Source organism: Typopeltis vanoorti, chromosome 15 (genome assembly GCF_054136105.1).
Source record: "Typopeltis vanoorti isolate ZY-2024b chromosome 15, IOZ_Tvanoo_1.0, whole genome shotgun sequence".
Classification (NCBI taxonomy): Eukaryota; Metazoa; Arthropoda; class Arachnida; order Uropygi; family Thelyphonidae; genus Typopeltis; species Typopeltis vanoorti.
In genome coordinates this window covers 70,530,443-70,549,737 of record NC_143563.1, presented here as the reverse complement: position 1 = coordinate 70,549,737, position 19,295 = coordinate 70,530,443, and the positions used below count along the sequence as shown (strand labels likewise).

Genomic DNA, 19,295 nt, shown 5'->3' with positions numbered 1-19,295 from the left:
CTTGACAAGTAACAGACTGATTTGGAGGAAAATTGTAGATAGGAAGTTAGTAATGATGTAATTTTTTCATGTAGTACTGTCATATCCTGTACACCCCTTGAGGGTACATGGCAGGAATTTGATGATGATGATGATGATGATAAAGTATGTACTCAGTCACCCTAGATGGGTTTATGTTTTAGCCCATTTAGGGCCGATAGAAGGATCAAATAATAATGATAGTTTTAATGTCTGAAGAATGTCTATGAAACACAAAATTGAAACTTATTTCTGTTTTACAAATAATTTGTTTAATTTCCTGCTTTTTTTTTTAATCTGAATACTTTCACATTTTATTTACTTAAAATAAATGAAAAAAAATCTGTTCTAGGTATCTATTACTACTCGTCATCTTGTGTCACATATGGGTGGAATTCGGCATTATGAAAAAAAAAGCACAAAAAATGAACCAAAAGCAGAGAATGTAAAAGTAAGTTGAGCAGTTTGAAGTTATTTTTATTACACATGCTTGTATTTATTTCTGTAAGATAAAAAAAAAAAAAAAAAAACTCGGTTATAATGGTGGATTTAGAATTTAATAGAAATATGAATTTTAATTGAAATGTGTAAATTGAAGTCATGCTGAAAGATATTTTTAACTAGATTTTGTTAAGTATAGATTAATATATCAGAATTTTTGATCACATTTCACTGTCATTCTTGGAGAACAAACCTTTGAGACTGTTTATTGAAAGAGAAACATAAGTATAGCCAGTAGGAAATAGTAAAGTGTGAAGATACCAGAGGGGCAGTAGTCTTATTACTATAAAAAACTATATATATATATATGTGTGTGTGTGTGTTATGCACAAAAGCAAATCCTCATTCTTTATTGAGTCAAATACTGTGTCAAACTTTTTACTTTGCAGATTTCAATATTATGATTAATCTGGACATTCACAAATATTTCAAATGGCACGTCATCCAAGCTTACATTTTGGTTTACAGAAATAAATAAATAAATAAATAAACAACATAGATATATCCATGCTTCTCATCGTCATCCCAACCAAAAATCTGGAATTATTACAATATCGATACATTATTGCTCACTTGTATGTTCTACAAGTGTTAGCAGTTTTCCAAAAGGTTGATAAATGACTGCAGACTTTATCTCAGCAGAATGTTACAGAACTAATTTTGAATGAAATTTGTGATTTATGATACACTCAAGGAGATGTGTGTGTGTGTGTGTGTGTGTGTGTGTGTGTGTGTGTGTGTGTGTGTGTGTGTGTGTGTGTGTGTGTGTGTGTGTGTGTGTGTGCATAACTCATCCTGAATCCCATATTTAGGATGCACACAGTGCCGATTGAAATGAATGGGTGCTAAGGCTTTGCTAATTAATCCCTTTTAATTAGCAAAGAGTTAATCCCTTTTAATTATCAAACTCCTTAAATAATGTTGTGGTCAGGTGGAATTTAATGAAATTTAGTTAAGGATCTATATTGAAATATGTTAAGTCATTTCACTTTTTTTTTTTTTTTTTTTAGAACATTTGTAAAAAAATAAGCAAAATAGTACTCCAGATATAATTTATATCCAGAGTACAAAAATAGATCAAAGATGTACCACAATTCAAGATACTGCTCATTGGTTTTTAAATGTACAACTTTGTTATAGATCGGTTTTTATTTTATTTTTATTTATTTATTTTTTTGAATGAAGTACCTACCTTTATTGCAGATAATGAATTTCATAGAAATGTTAACATTCGAAAATACTCTGTACCTTTGTACAATTTTAACTTGCACTGTGTATGAAATGGTTATAAGAGCCAGCTAATACTGATGTTCACAGCATAATGCTTAGAGCGCAGTTGTTTCACTGATACTGGTTCAGAAATTATCAATAATTTCTCAAACATCTCAAACTCATGGTGTCAAAGACTCGTTGTAGGAGGCCCCTGATAACCATTATTCACACAATACCTATCATAGGTATCTATGAACGCATTCACCAACAAAACATCTCTAGCAAATCATTTCACCCTCCATGCAAAAAACCTGTTCTTCATGCCCTTGCTAGCCACACCTCTTGCAATCCATTCTGCCCTCCATGCAAAAAATCTATTCCTCTCACCATTGCTAATCCCACTCTTACATAATTTCCAGGAGTGACTCCTTATTCTTTCACTTCGTGACACACACATATTGTAAGGTCTTTTGTATCAAAACTCTAAAACCTCTTGGATAACTGATATGTTTCTATCATATTCGCTCTCTCTTTTCTGCTGTCAACTACACAAATCTGTAGTTGATAGGCAGATAGATAGATAGATGTCTTCATAGGGAGCATTTCATAGACTTCTCACAATCTTTAGTTATATTTCTCTGGATCCTCTCCACCTCATCTCCAAGGAATTCATGCAATCAGAACTATGCGAAGTAATTCAGTGGCCTTATTATAGTCTTGTAAAAAGGAATAATTATCTCCTTATTTCTGCTTGCCAGTATGTTCTTCAACATTAATCTAATGAGCTCTATTGTACTTTTGTAATACACCTCCTGGTATCATCAGTTTCCTGTAGTCCATTGTCATCAACATAGTATAGTTTGTGATCTCTTCTTTCCAACATGCATAACTTTGAGAAGAAGATATCATCTTTTGCCCATAGTGCCAGTCTATTTCAGTCATCTTCAGAATCTCCCTATGATCTTCAGTGATGATTGCTCTTGAAAGTTTTGTGTCATTGGCAAACAGCTAGATATTTCCCCTTATCCTACACTGTTGATATATAAATTAAATAGTAGCAGCCCAAGTTCAGAGCCCTGCAGTACACACACCTAATTACCCACCGTCTCCTGAATTCAGTTTTCTCACTCTTTGATATCTATATCAGCCACGCTCTTATTATTATGATTCCAGACCTTCTTCATGGAGTTATAAGAATTGTGGGAGGTGTCCATCTTAGAAAAGGCTGTTGTATGACTCTTTAAACTCATCTACTGTTAGTATTCTCACCATTTTCTCAAGCAGTGCATTCCATACCCCTATCACTCTCCATGAAAAAACTTGCTTCTTATCCTCTTACTTATTATTTCCCTTTTGCAGCTTCCAAGGATGTGTTCTTATTCCTTCTCCTTGTTCTGCACTATGAAAAATCTCCCCAGTTTCAACACTGTAAATACCTTTCAATAGCTTACATGTCTCATTCATAACTCCCCTCCCCCCCCAATATCCACCAACTCTGTAGTTTGTATGCCCTCACTCTATTTTCATAACTAACATTGTATACTTCTGTACATTCAAGATAACTTCATCCCTTCAAATCTTGGTAACTAGATTTAAAAATAGTAATCTAGATGTGGTCTGATCAGAGTTTTATACAATGGAACCACCACTCTTTTATCTGTACTAATCAAAGTCCTCCTCAGTATTGCAGTAATTCTCTGGGTTGTCTTTACAGCATTTGCAATATGTCCACTAAACTTCAAATTTCTATCTACAATCATCCCAAGATCCCTTGCTCCCTCCACTTCTTCCAGTATAATTTCAAGTTGAGTATGAAGCATTCCCATCTGTGGATCTCATTTCAAAATCTTACATTAGCTGTATTAAATTGATATCTTCATTCATTTTCCCACCTTTCCAGTTTATTCAAATCTTCATGAAGATCTACAACATCAACACTATTACTAAATAACTCCCAAGAGCCTTCATACCATAAGGGCACATCTCTTACTGAACCCTGTGGAGCTCCACTTTCCTACTCTCTGATACTGCTCCTCCCATATACAACTCTCTGATACCAGGAAGCCAGTCAACTCCTAATCTGATATCCAAATTCATATCGTGCAATTTAAATACCAACTTCTCATATGGCACCCCCTATAAAATGCAACCAGATTACTAAAACAAGAGTGTCCCTTAACAAATCCATACTGGCCCAGTAAATAATATTTCTCTCATCTGTATAATCCTGTTTATGAGTTCTTACCAATTTGTCTAGAATCTAAACAAGTACAGAAGAAATGCAAACTGGTTTATAATTTGATACCCTTATTATACCATTATCCTTTTGTATAACTGACCTTCCATTCCTCAGGAACTTGCTTATCCCATTGCAGTACCTTTTTATTAAATAACCAGGTTAATGACATATTCCCTTAAAACAGTGGTGAAATTCCATCTAGCCTTACTAGACAACTAGAGTGCTTGCTATTTGGAGTACATCCTCTTCATTCACTTTTAATCCTTCACCTTTCCTTATACTCTAGAAATCCTGCTTTACTAAGATAGAACACAACCTAATAAAGTGGTCATTAAACAGCTCAACTATTTAATGACCTCATCTGCCTCTGTCACCTAACTGCTGTCTCCATCCAGCAAGGAAATTTGTACAGTCATTTTTTCCTCCTACTGACCACATAGTGAATGGATTGCAATAATAGCCCACTCTCATTCTAATATTTCTCTTCTTACTATACTAGTCACTTTCTTGGCCTTATATTCCTCATGCAATTATTCTCTATTTCTCTCTTTATGAGCCTTCCGTAACCTCTTTTTCATCTGCAGTTCTGTGTAATTTCCTTACTCATCCATTTTTAATTCCAAATTGCTTTATATTTTTCTCTCAAATATTCAATCTGTCATTGCTATTAACAAATTTTTCTTAACTGTTTCCCATGCACTTCTTTGCTTCCTTTAAATTCTTTCATCCATGATACTTCTCTAAGATGTTTTTCTAAAACCTCATAGTGAATGACATGTTGTCAAGTATGTATTCTATTCTTCTGCTTCCTTTGTCCAGTTTACAGTATATTATGATAGTTAATTTGCCTAAACATTTCCTGATTCATCACCATCAGTATTTCAAGGTTTATAGCAGTATCCCACTAAATATCTTGTCCTATTCATTTCTGCCTTACATCATATACTCTCAAAGCCATTTTCTCTCTGATTCTCTACCCAGAGAGAGCACATCTCTTACTATAAGTACTTTCCATTTATCTTCCTAACCTATTGAATTATGTTATACCCTTCAATTTCTGTTCCTGCCATACATATTCCTCTGTCAACCAAGTTTCACTGATACTAACAACTTTTGAAGAGAAAGTCATTCAGAGCCACAAACTCATTCCATTTATTCTTAATGCTCTTGACATTTGCATACAAAAAAAAAAAAAAACTAATACTTTGTCAGTATTCGCATAGTTATTATTACTCTCTGCAGACTCCACTGAATGCTACAGTATAGTATATACTGCAGCACTCAGTGGAGTCTCAAGCCATTTTCCCTACATGAGGCCACCCTGCTACCTTTCACCTTGCAACTCTAATCTCCCTGCCACTCACTCCGAAAACAACAATCTCTCCAAATGCCTGCATCCTTCTTCAAATGGAATCCATTTCTCATATCTCCTTTCTATTCGCAAATGCACTCCAAGCATCTGTATATTCCCAACCTCTCTTTCTACACATTCTCATTATCATCTAATTCATTATCGTTACTTTTCTTCTCCATGCTGCATTACTGAGGCAACATACTCACACTCACATTTCTGCTGCACAGTCCCTAGCATCAATCTCAAATCTCTTGCTATATGATTCACACTATCGCTTAGACCATTCTTACTAGCTATCCCAAGTTTCACATCCAGTCCTATTTGCTTCAGTTTATGTAACAGTTTCATTCGGTATCCTGCCGAATATCTCTGCAAAGTCGAGCAGTATCACTATGTAATCGTTTCTTTTATTCAGCTCAGTTGTCACTATGTCATAAAAAGTGAGCAAATTACTGAGGCAAGACTTACCTTTCACAAACCATGTAGTCCCTATAGAGTATCATATTCCTGTCCATTCATTCCTGAATTCTGCTTTTTATTATTATTACTTCATGGTGATGAATCTGCAGTCTGTATCTCAAGAGTGGTGGTTCCCCAATATTTTAAATCACCACCATCACTCCTGAGATACTGATTGGCCTATGATTTGCTATCTCTAACATCTTGTTTTAGAGCCTTTTTTTTTTTTTAAACAAAATAACTATTTTGCTCTTTTCACTCATTATTAGTACCTTCCCAGAAGTGAGACAAACAGTTTGGTCAGAGGAATTGCCAGTTTCATTGCATATTTTTGTAATACACAGGCTTATATCTCATCTGATCCCATGACCATAATAAATATTTGTTTTAAGGTTCTGAAATATCCTAAGTACCTCCAATTCATCTATTTCTATTCTCACATCTGAATATCACATTTCCCATTGCATTATCTTTACCTGAATGGTACATACTTACAAAATTATCACTAACTCAAGTATTTCATCTCCTCTTACCTCCCTACCATCAAGATTCTTTGAAGTTATTCTTCCATAGTCATTCTTCTTTTTATTTGCCATGTAGTCAAATAACTGAGATTTTCATTCACCTCATTGCCTGTACTTTTTTACCTATTATGTTTCTCATGAGCTTGCTAATCACCTTTATCTTTATATACCTGTCAAACTTTTTCTGCAATTCCTGCTTGATACTGCTCTTCCATCTAACTCCTTCCTAATTTATTCTTCTGACTGTCTATACAATCTGATTCTGCTTTCTTCAAGTTCTTTCCCCCTTCCCCTTGACTATTTTGCATTCACTGCTAACATCTTCCTCTTCATGTTCTCATGTCATGTCACTGATCCAAGCTGGTTCCTCAACTTTTATAATAATCTGCTTTGTAATTCCTTATATACTCCTTAACTGAAAATTCATCTTGCAATCTCTGAGATCACATCTCACATAATCACTCTCCTCAATTGGAGACATTGTTGCTACCTTGTTACTTCCAAGTGTTCTCTTACCAAATCCGCCACTCTCAAACTCCAAATTTCCCTTCTTTACATGTCAAGTAACTCTCTTAGCTTCTTACATCTGCAGTACTTCAGTGCAGGCAGGCAGTCTGTATCATTTCTTGGTCTGCCATCTGGGCTTTTCATATTTGGTTTTTATTCTCTTGCTAGTTCAACTGTTCTTTTTGTGTCCATTCTATTAATGTTTATTACATTCTGCTTTTTGTTTTAATCCATTTTTTTATGGGTTGTAATCGACATTCTTTGTAAATATTTTTATTTTTTACTCTATCAAATTTTGTTTTATTAACTATTTTTCTTAATGCTTAATTTATGCATTTATCTGGTGTATTTTTGATGTTTTTATTCTTCTTTCATATGCATTAGTCGGTATTGGTTGGACTACAAAATTTATGTGTATTCTAATTTATTCTGAACTGGAAATGAATAATGATAATTTTTTTTTTTTTTTTTTTTTTTCTTTTGCATTAATTTGTTTGCTTTTATTGCAAAATCAGTTTGAAATGATGATACTAATTCCTCTTTAGTTTGAAATTTATTTGCTGTTTGCTATTTAGGAATAGTATTAAAATTTACGAAGTTCTTCCAGTTGATGCACTTTAAAGGAAAAATTAAAGTAGAATTGTATGCTGAATAAATATGCTACAAATGGCCCTAGGTTCAATTACTATGATAATTTATAGTGTCACTATACAAGAATGCTGTTACAAAATACATCTTTTTATGATTATTTTTTATCTTGTATTTTGTGCACATTCTGATCTAATAGGAGTGGACTATTGTTTCTTCTTCTTATTATTATTATTACCTGACACCTCCAGGGAGTCCAAAGACTCATCGAGGGAGGCCATCTACTTTACAACTCTCTATCTCCACCAACAAACCCCAGCAACACCAATGCCATCTACCACCCACCACCACCACTAGTATTTTCACAGACAATAGCGAATACCCATGCTAGGATTCGAACCTGCAGCCTTTTGGCTGGAGAGCAGATACGCTAACCACTTTTTATGATTCTTGTTTTTTTTCTTTTATTTTTCCTTTTTGTGTTAGTCTGCTTCCTTTACTTATTTATGCTTTCTTTTCAAGTTAAGTCTTGTAGGTTTGTCCACTGAGGTTAACCAGTATGTTGGTCAAAAATTCTGATAAATAAATAGATAAATAAATCTGGTTATTTATTTATTTTTTGCAGAATTTAATATTATGATATTAGATTCTCATATTAGGGGTGCTTAATCCTTTCTGCCTTAGTGATTCCAATTAGAATCACTAACTATCTTGGCTTTCGTAGCCCATATTACGTGGCAAATGATTCCAATTAGTATCGCACGTTGTAGTTCCATTTCTTTAATATAATAACAGGTACGTATTATACGTATAAATCTTACCAATATCAATTTTTATGACTTAGTAGAATAATATGCATATACTGAATTATAGGGTATAACCTCAGAAGTTTAATATTTGTTACCAGAATATAATGATTCTATATGGAATCAGTCGGTCAGAATTCCTATCCTGAAATGTATTTTTCATCAAAATACTCCATACTCTTGCTTTTTTCTATTTATTTTGCCTAAAGACAAAATAAATAGAAAGAAAAATTTTTTTCACTTGGAAAAAAAAACTCAGGTCAGAAAGGATTAAGGGTCAAAGCTGTATAACTGAGAGATGACATCAACATAGCCTTTAAAGGAATGAGGAGAACCGACCCTTGCCAATGGTCATATGGCGTTGAATACACCAGTTCTCGTCCGATCACCGAAGTTAAGCAGCGTTGAGCTCGGTTAGTACTTGGGAGGGCGACCACCTGGGAATACCGAGTACTGTTGGCATAAGATTTTTCCTGTACACCCCCTTGAGGGTACATGGCAGGAATTTGATGATGATGATGACGATGATGATGGAGAACTGGCCAGGGCTTCTGACCTAATGTCCAATCCTCACCTTCTCATGGTGCACCCTGTTGGGTATCTACCTTGATCAAATGAATGAGGATGGGCTGGCAATTTGGGATTTGGCCGACCAAATTGTATTCTTATTGGCTTAAACCAATATATAAATGATGGTACAACATGACAAAATTTCATACCTGCTGGGGGCGTTGCCCAGTTAAACAAGGTCCCCATTATTTTCGCTGGGCGAACAGTGAAAAGTCAGCTACTGGAAATCTGAAAGCACACCCGAACTCAACATCACCAGAGTTAAAGATCAGTACTATCAATATAAGAAGCCTGAATGGCAAAGAAATGGAGCTAGCTGAGGAATTAGATAAGTACCAGATCGACATAATAGGGGTGACTGAAACAAAAAAGACCAAAACTGGTGAGATCTTTCTGAGCAATAAATACAAATTGTTATGTTCAGGCAATGAATATCAAAGAAAAGAAGAAGAAGCCATAGTATTCAACACAAAATATGAGGCTCATCTTCTTGAATGGCAGGCAGTCTCAAGTAGAGTGATGTGGGCAAATATCAGAATTGGGAACTGGACAATGAGACTTATTTGTGCCTATAGTCCCACAGAAGGTTCTACTAAGATAGAAGTGGAGGAATTTTTGGAGATCTAAATAGCAGAGTAGGAAATGATTGAGAGACATACAAAAATATTTTGGGAGAATTTGGAGAAAAGAGTAAAGCTAATAATAATGGCAAATACCTGTTGGATTTCTGCTCAGGACAGGGATGAATTCCAGATGATTGGAGTAGAGCTCTAATAGTACCCATATATAAAAAAGGAAATAAAACGGAATGAGAGAATTACATAGGTATTTCCTACTGAGTATTCCTGGCAAGATCTATGCAAGTATACTTGAGAAACGAATGAAAGAATTGTGGAAGAAAAGCTTGGTGAAGAACAAGCTGGATTCAGGCCAAATAGAGGCTGTCAGGATCAGATCTTCACTTTACGACAAATAGCTGAGAAAGCATGGGAATATAACAAAGATTTCTATTTAAATTTTGTCGATCTGGAAAAGGCATATGACAAGGTGCCAAGAGAAAAGCTATTCAATACACTACAGTTATATGGTGTAAATGGGGCATTATATCAAGCAATTCTTAGTCTTTATTTGAGTTGTAAATCAGCAGTTAGAATTGAAGATGGTTTAATGTTAAATCTGGTGAGACAATTATAGGATAAAGGATGTACATTATCCTCTGTTATTCATTATCTATATAGATCACATTATGAAGGAAAGTGGTATCAAACATGATAGCAAAATTGGAGATGTTAATGTCAGCTCTTTGCTTTATGCAGAAGATGTTATACTTCTAAATAAATCCACTACAAGTTTGCAAGATTCCCTGACTAAATTGAATAACTGTTGTAATAGGTATGGTATGAAGGTCAGCAATAAAGAGACAAAGACAATGAAAATAGGTAGAATCGTTGAAAATGTCAACTGTGTTGTGAACGGAGAACCTGTGGAACAAGAAAAACATTTCAGCTACTTTGGCACGATTTTTACTGAAGATGGTACATTAAATATGGAAATAGACAAAAGCATCAACAAAGCTGGCATGGTAGGAAGTCAATTGAATAAATTCATATGGAATAAGAAAGAAATTAGTCAGAACACTAAATTAGCTGTATACAAGACAGTGTTCAAACCAGTTTTAACTTATGGATCTGAGAGTTGGGTCAGAAGTAAAACACTTGACCAAAGACTAGAGACTGCAGATATGAGAATCCTGAGAAAGATTAGAGGCGGTGAACAGATGGCATCAATGGCAATAACATATTAAAAATGAGGATATTAGGAAAGAACTTGACATTGTCAGCATCCAGGAATGCGTTAGCAGAGCTAATTTCAGGTGGTATGGTCATTTAAACAGAATGGGTGAGGAAAGATTAGCAAAACAAGTGTTCTCTGCGAGGTTAGCAGGAAAACGACTCAGAGGAAGAACAAGAAATAGGTGGATTTGTAAGGTACAAAGTGCCTTAGACGATAGAAATATAAGATTTGATAATATTGGAGTCTTGACAAGTAACAGACTGATTTGGAGGAAAATATTAGATAGGAAGTTATTAATGATGTAAATTTTTCATGCAGTACTATATTATCTCATACACCCCTTGAGGGTACAAATCATTGATTTGATGATAATTATGATTCTCATATTAATGCTAAAATAAATTTTAAGTTAGAAAAATTTTATTTGCCTGGTATCATCATTCTGCTTATTTGGAGGCCTGAAGAAGCTTGGAAAAAAAGTTGCATCTTTTTTTTTTCAAGCTTTTGCATCTTTTTTATCTAGAAAACTTTCTCTAGAGAAGGGTTTCTAGATATCTAACATTAGTACTGATGCATTATAGGTTTTTCCAACATTCTATAGGTGGGATTCACATTAAAAAAATGCAGAATTTAATATTTAGAATTCAGTTTCTGTTCTATAATTAAAAGAGAGAAGAAGAAAGAAGAGTCACAGTAGGTCAAAGCTGTATAACTGAGAGGAGACTTATACATAGCCTTTAAAGGAATGCAGAGAACTGACCAGCACTTCTGACCTATGTCCAATCCTCACCTTCTCATGGTGCACCCTGTTGGTATTTACCTGGATACCAAACGAACAAGGATGGTCTGGCAATTTGGGATTTAGCTGCCCAAATTGTATTCTTATTGGCTTAAGCCAAAATATAAAATGATGGTGCAACATGACAGAATTTCATTTCAGCTCCCCCCCCTGTTGTTTTCGCCAGGGAAGCAGGGCAAACAGCGAAAAGTCAGCTACTGGAACAAATCTTAAAACACACCCAACTCAATATCACCGGAGTTCAAGATTGGTACTATCAAAACAAGAAGCCTGAATGGCAAAGAAATGGAGCTAGCTGAGGAATTACATAAGTACCAGATTGACATAATAGGGGTGAATGAAACAAAAAAAGACAAAAACTGGTGAGATCTTTCTGAGCAATAAATGCAAAATGTTATATTTATATTCAGGCAATGACAATCAAGGAAAACACTAAATGCGAGGCTAATCTTGAATGGCAGGCAGTCTCAAGTAGAGTGATGTGGGCATATATCAGAATTGGGAACTGGACAATGAGACTTATTTGTGCCTCTGGTCCCACAAAATGTTCTAATAAGGTAGAAGTGGAGGCATTTTTTGTGACTTTAGAGAAAACAACTGATACAATGAAAAAAGAAAAGTAGGTCCTTGTTAGGAATCTAAATAGCAGAGTAGGAAATGATTGTCAGACATACAAAAATATTTTGGGAAAATTTGGAGAAAAGAGCAAAGCTAATGATAATGTCAAATATCTGTTGGATTTCTGCTCAGGACATGGACTGGTTATTACTAACACCATGTTCCAACATAAAAATGTGCACAAATTCACATGAAGAGAAGAGGCAAGGAATTAAAAAAAGTCTCATTGACTATGTTATTGTTGATAGTGATGTTTTGAGTGTACAGAGGATTTGAAATTGGAAGTGATCACTATTTAGGCTTAAGCAGGATAAAATTGAATTTCATATTAAAAGAAGAACATATAAGAAAGTTTTAAAGTGAATAAAAGTTGAGCATCTCTCAGATATGAACTGTAGACTAAAATATATAAACATTATTGAAGAAAAAATGAGAGAGTTTGAGAGAACAGGAACCAAACCTCAGAGATTCAGTGGCAAGCTCTGAAGAAAACATTGGTTGATTCAGCCAGAGAGGCATGTGGTGAGGTTGTCTGCAAGAATAGAAAAATCAGAACTCCATGGTGGACACAGGAAGTTAACGAGGCAGTGAAGGAAAAGAAGACAGCATATCAAAAGTACCTGGCAAATAAGTCAGTTTGTACTCTTAGAGAATACAGAGACAAATGTAAGAAAGCTAAACATGTGTAAAACTAGCTAAACAAAAGTCATGGGAAGACTTTGTAAGAACATAGAAAATAGATATCAAAAAAGGTGGCAAGATATTCTGCAAGTTGTTGAAGAAGCTCAGAAATGGAGGAAAGAGTGCTGTAAAAGGAATTAGAGATGATAAAGGCGACATGAAAACTGCAGAAAAAGATGTCCTTGAAATATGGAGTAATTACTTCAAAAAATTGCTAAATGAAACAAGCAGTGATAGCAAGTGGTAAAAAAAACACTGACCAGGCATGCAGTCATGAATACATATCCATACTTGAAGCAGAAAAAGCTATCAAAGGCCTGAAATGTGGACAGGCAGCTGGGCTAGATGATATTTGACCAGAAATGTATGGGGGTATAATAAAAGTCTTACAGTGGCTGCACTGCATAGTTCAGAAGGCCTGGACAGAGGGATGAATTTCAGATGATTGGAGTAGAACTCTCATAGAACCCATATAAAAAAAGGGAAATAAAACTGAATGTGGGAATTACAGAGGTATTACCCTATTGAGTGTTTCTGGTAAGATTTATGCAAGTATACTTGAGAAACAGTTGAGAAGGATTGTGGAAGGAAAGGTTGGTGAAGAACAAGATGGTTTCACCAAATAGAGGCTGTCAGGATTAGATTTTCACTTTATGGAAAATAGCTGAGAAATCATGGAAATACAACAAAGATCTGTATTTAAGTTTTATAGATCTAGGAAAAGCATATGACAAGGTGCCAAGAGAGAAGCTATTCAAAAATTCTGCAGTTGTATGGTGTCAGTGGGATATTATATCAACCAATACTTAGTCTTTATTGCAATTAGAATTGAAGGAGGTACAGGAAGGTGGTTTAATGTTAAATCTGGTGTCAGACAAGGATGTACATTATCCCCTCTGTTATTCATTATCTATATAGATCAATTATGAAGGAAAATGGTATTAAACCTGATATCGAAATTGGAGGTGTTAATCTCAGCTCTACTTTATGCGGATGATGTTACACTTCTAAATAAATCTGCTACAATTCTGCGAGATTCCCTGACTAAATTGAATAACTGTTGTAATAGATATGGTATGAAAGTCAGCAGTAACAAGACAAAGACAATGAAAATAGGCAGAAGCATTGAAAATATCAACTGCATTGTGAATGGAGAACCTATAGAACAAGTGAAACATTTCAGCTACTTAGGCATGATTTTTAATGAAGATGGTAAATTAAATATGGTGGTAGGATGCCAACTGGTGGTAAGATGCCAACTGAATAAATTTATATGGAATAAGAAAGAAATTTGTCAAAACACTAAATTAGCTATATATAAGACAGTGTTCAAACCAATTTTAACTTATGGATTTAACAGCTGGGTCAGAAGCAGAACACTTGACCAAACACTAGAGACCTCAGATATGAGAGTCATGAGAAAGATTAGGGGTGTGAACAGATAACACCAATGGCAATATCATTAAAAACGACGATATTAGGAAAGAATTTGACATTGTCAGGAATGCGTTAGCAGAGCTCATCTCAGGTGGTATGGTCACTTAAACAGAATGAGCGAGGAAAGATTAGCAAAACAAGTGTTCTCTGCCAGTTTGGAAGGAGGAAAAACCCGAGGAAGACCAAGATATAGGTGGATTGATATGGCAAAAAGTGCCTTAGAAGATAGAAATATAAGATCTGACAATGTTGGAGCCTTGACGGGTAACAGATTGATTTGGAGGAAAATTGTAGATAGGAAGTTAGTAATGATGTAAATTTTTCATGTAGTACTGTCATATCCTGTACACTCCTTGAGGGTACATGGCAGGAATTTGATGATGATGAGTCACAGTAACCTATCTTTCATGAATTTACTCCATGCTTTTCATGCAGATGTTCTGTTTTTTTGTGGTGAAGTTTTTTGCAAACTGTTCATCAGAATTGGCATCTGTAATTGCCTCTACTCTCCTCAAAATCTATTAGGACACATTCAGCTGACCATCTCCTACCACTTCACATTTCAGTCACAGGATAAATATTTATTCTTTTCATGCAATCCTTGCGCTGCTGACCTTCAGAACATCCTCCCTTCTACTTATTTTCCAAATGCATAAAATTTCTTGCTACCTATTGACACTCATAATTGCACTGTTTGTTGAACTCATATGAGAATAATCATCATGCAGCTAACACTCATCACAGTCAATACTTTTATAACAAACTAGAGCTTCTATAACTCAATCAGTATAGACGAAGCCCTTTGGTCAGAAAGACCTGGGTTCGATTCCCATATCCATGACATGAGGAACCTTTATCTGGTCTCTTTTGATGAAAGGTGAGTTATCCAGTCTCATACAGAGGTAGGAGATTTTTTCACCCAGAAACTCAGGTTTTTCGTCCCCCAGAACAGGCAGACCAGTCTTGTGAACACACACATGGATTACAGTCAGGAATGGAATATGTAAGACTCAGACATAGGCATGATTCATTGGCTATATGCTGCCCCTGAACCTGGATAATAATAATATTTTATCCAGGTTCCTCTACTACCAATCACGTACAAGAATATCATTTACTGCCCACCACCACAGCTAGTATTTTTTGTCTGTAAATTGCATGTGTTCTGAACAGCTGATTTGTCTATATACAGGATGGAAAACCTGAATTTCTGGGAGAAAAAAACCCTGCTACCGCCGTATGAGATCGGCTAACTCACCTTCAATTGAAAAAGTTCATGTAAAGATTCCTCCCGTCATGATGAGAATCGAACTTAGGCCTTTGCTAATCGAACGGCGCAACATACCGTCGTTCTTCCAATTGCGCTATGGAGGCACTGATAATATGGAAAGGGCCACTACCCAGACCAGTTTTGACCTTTATTGAGGTATCATCAGTGGGAGCCAGACCTAGAATAGAATATAGAATAGAAAATGAGGGGTTGAGATGATGCCATACTTCCCCATAAAAAAGGGGATTCAGGTCAGTTGTATCATCATACACTAAATAAAATAAATATAAACAAACTCATTTGCTGTAACAAACTACTAAAATGTTCTGACCAAAACCTCGTCAGCACAATGCTATTCTAAAGAAAATTAATTCAGTATACAAAATAAATTATTTGCTATTGACCACACACAAATCAATCACTGATCTTTTCCTTTTTTCTTCCTCTATACTGTTTAGGAATTGCTTAGTTGTATGTGTGTTTGTGCACGCACCTCATATGTACTAAGGCAATTGATGTCGAGTTGTTAGCCCCTATATACAAGTAGCCTAGTCATGAAGATACTGCACGTGCATACTGTGTTTGTGCATGAAGTAACTAAGTGGGAAATATATGATTTCTGCATTACCACAACATTGGTATCTCTACTGAATTTGGTTCTCACTGTGTCATTGAAATTGGCAACTGCTGATAGGATTTTGTCTTTCACTGAGTAGAGCTACTGAGATTTTGATGAATTTAGGAGTGATCCTTTTGAGTCACTCAGTGACATTTTAAGTGATTTTGTAGATCACTTAGAGCTTTTGGAGAGATGTACAGGAAAACCTTGCTTAACACAATTAATTAATCCATCGATTAATGCATACTAAGTGAAATCATGTTAAGCGAATACAATAAACAATAGGAATAATTATAATGCATCCATCAGTTAGTGTAAATTTGTAAAAAAAAATGCAGTATAAGCTATATTAGAGGATAAAATCATCAAAGTTAATAAAAATGAATTGCTTAAATTTTTATTTAATGTCTAAGCATTTGATTGAGCTACTTTTTTTTTTTACAAAAAAATTGAGTAAAGATGTTTGAATTGTGCTTGAATTGTGCTTTTTCATCTTGTCATGCAATTTGTGATAGCTGGCGATTGCTTTATCAAGATTTCGGTGGACTTCAAAGTTTGATGTTGATCCATATCAAGATCAACATCAAACAAAATTTCCTTAGCATACTCAATGTGATTGAAAACTAACTCAAGTGCTTTTGCAGTTAGCTTCTTAGTCGTAACATTCTCTTCTTGTTCACACTCCTTATCTTCTCCTTCATATGCACACTATTCTAGTTGAAGGAGATCATTCTTGCATAACTGTTCTGAATGGGAATCAAGCAAGTTTCTCACATCTTCATTATCCAGTTCATTAAATGCAAGTTTTTTTTCAATTGCACTGATTTCTTTGATAAACTAACATAGGCTTGAGTTTAAAGTGACCTTCTGCATTGCCTCCTAATAAAAGCATAAGACAATCTTTATATACTTTGTATCCTGGTTGAGATGCTTCAGTTTTAGCTAGGAAAGTTTTTTGTTGGCATACGCTTTCAAAAGAGACCAGTTTCGTTGACATTGAATATTTGTCAGTCATTATAATCACCCACCTGAATTATCCTTTGCAATTTTTAAGGAAACTTGGCCACAGAATCATTATCAGCACTAGCAGATTCCCCCAGTTATTCTTACGTTATGCAGTGCAGTCAAGCTCAATTTTTTAAAACAGTCAAATCATCCTAACTCGCATTTGGTTTCTTTCAGTCAGTTAAAAATTAAGAGCTTTTGCCTGAATATTCTCTGTACTAAGAAGTATTCTTTTTTGGTCATAATCCTCAATACAGAGTGATAGAAGACGCTCCATCTCAATCATTAAATGGCTTCTATTTCAGGTGCTTAAAGAAGCGGTAGCAACATTCCCTGTTCTTTGCTTTTATTTAATGTAGTCCAAACTGTAGTCTCGCTGTGTCCTAGGTCTCCTACAATCAATGTATTACTAGCACCACTTTCATGTCTCTTAATGACTTCCAGCTTTTCCGTTTGCTGCAGATTGGCAACAAAAAATTTCACGTGACATAAAAAAATCACATCAACTGATTAATCACCCTCTTAAAGTGGGAAATAGTATCATTTCACTCAATCGTGCTGATTATCGCGCATATCGAATTCGCATTTAGCGAGCTTTTCCTGTACTCCCGCCCCGTACCTTAACAGTACCTCAATAAAGGTCAAAACCAGTCTGGGTAGTGATCTTTCCCATATTGCATAGCATTATACATGTCGAAAAATATCTGTGTGTGTGTGCACGCTTTGCATTATATACTAAGGAAATTGATGTGAAGATACTGCACATGCAAACCTTGTTTGCTTACACTTGGATAAAGGATTAAACAAGAATATAGCTTTTTGGCAAATGTAGTATATATACTATACTATACTAGTATGCACGCACACACATACACACACATGCAATGAACATATATTCTTGGTTCATTTAATAAGAACATATATATTTTAATTGCCATTATTTCTACTTTTACAAATAAATTTGCATAATAAATATCTGGAGTATTTTTGTCAGTTGCTTTCTAGAGGAAGATCTGAATGCATATTTTTATGTATCATATCAATCACCTTTGAATATTTATAGGATATAAAAGAAAAAAAGAACATTGAGATAAAGAAAACTTCAGAATCAACCAAGTCAAGCCAGCCTAATAAGAAAAAGGTAGATGAAGTTACAAATGAATTTGAAATGCCAGAATATTATATCAAGGAGAAATATGACAGCATTAATGCATCTTTAGATCTCTTTAAAGATGATCCATTAATAAATAAACCAGGTTAGTGTTCATATTTCATTCTCATAAAAATGTAGAAGAAGTTTTCTCTAAATAATCTTTGATCTTTGAGCCCTTTCCAAAATCTATATTATTTGCAAATATAAGGTGAAACTGATCTACCCAATGAAATGAATAATTTTGTAGATAGTCTGAGATGTCCTGATTTGAATTAGTTTAGTTAGGGTAATGGAGGATAACATTTAGTACAAGAAACAGTAGAGATTATTAATGGAAAAATAAAATAGACTAGTTTCTGAGAATAGAATTTAAATTAGAAAACTCAGCGGAAAGAATAATAAGAATGAATTTTTCTTCTATGGAATTAAAAAAATTAAGTGTGTGTGTGGGGGGGGGATAACCACTGTCAAATATAGTACTAATCGACTATTTCCACCCCCTTTCTCAGGCATTGCATTCCATAAAAAAATTGTTCCTCAGTCCTTATACAACTTCCAGGGATGGCATTTTGTTCAGTCTTTATCTCCCTCCACTTTGTGAAATATTTCTCCTGTATTAGCCAGCTTATATGTCTGAATCATGACAACATTTCTTCATTTGCTCTTCTTGCCCAATATTTGAAAGACTTATCCCTATCTTAGTCTCTCTCTTTTTTGAGCCCTTTCTAAAATCTATCTTATTTTGAAACAAGGAGATCAAATGTGTGCATAGTCCAGCACTTTAAAATATAAAATAAGTTATATTTTTAACCTGAAAATATAACTTATTTTTCAGGTTGATACACACACGCATGCGCATGAGAGAGAGAGAGAGAGCGCATGCGCAAACATTTGTCCTTAAAAATTGATTATATTAAATATGTGTTCCAGTATGTTAAAATCATAAATATATAAATAAAAAAAAAAAAATCCATTATAGGTCATCAGACATAAAATCTCACTCTGCTTAACTCAATGCTGTATGAAATGCATGTTTTCATATAAAATAGGTTTACTGAATCATGAGCTCAGAGCTCAACTTAGAGCTAATAATATAATAAATGCACCATTTGGAATTTTTTTTTTTTTTCTTGTTATGGCC

At 34.7% G+C, this 19,295-nt stretch overlaps 1 protein-coding gene and 1 pseudogene across 2 annotated transcripts in view; both read left to right on the top strand.

Moving 5' to 3' along the window:
• LOC150098866 (serine beta-lactamase-like protein LACTB, mitochondrial) overlaps positions 1-19,295 on the top strand; it is a 166,987-nt gene that overhangs the window by 51,208 nt on the left and 96,484 nt on the right. For both annotated transcript variants that reach the window (XR_016549497.1, XM_090405065.1), the window contains exons 4-5: positions 371-469; positions 18,065-18,257. Coding sequence is in view for 1 of the 2 variants with exons in the window: in XM_090405065.1 (XP_090261191.1) it covers positions 371-469; positions 18,065-18,257 (292 nt within the window). In the remaining variant the exon portion in view is untranslated. The remainder of the gene's footprint in view (positions 1-370; positions 470-18,064; positions 18,258-19,295) is intronic.
• On the top strand, positions 8,552-8,670 carry LOC150098867 (5S ribosomal RNA; annotated as a pseudogene).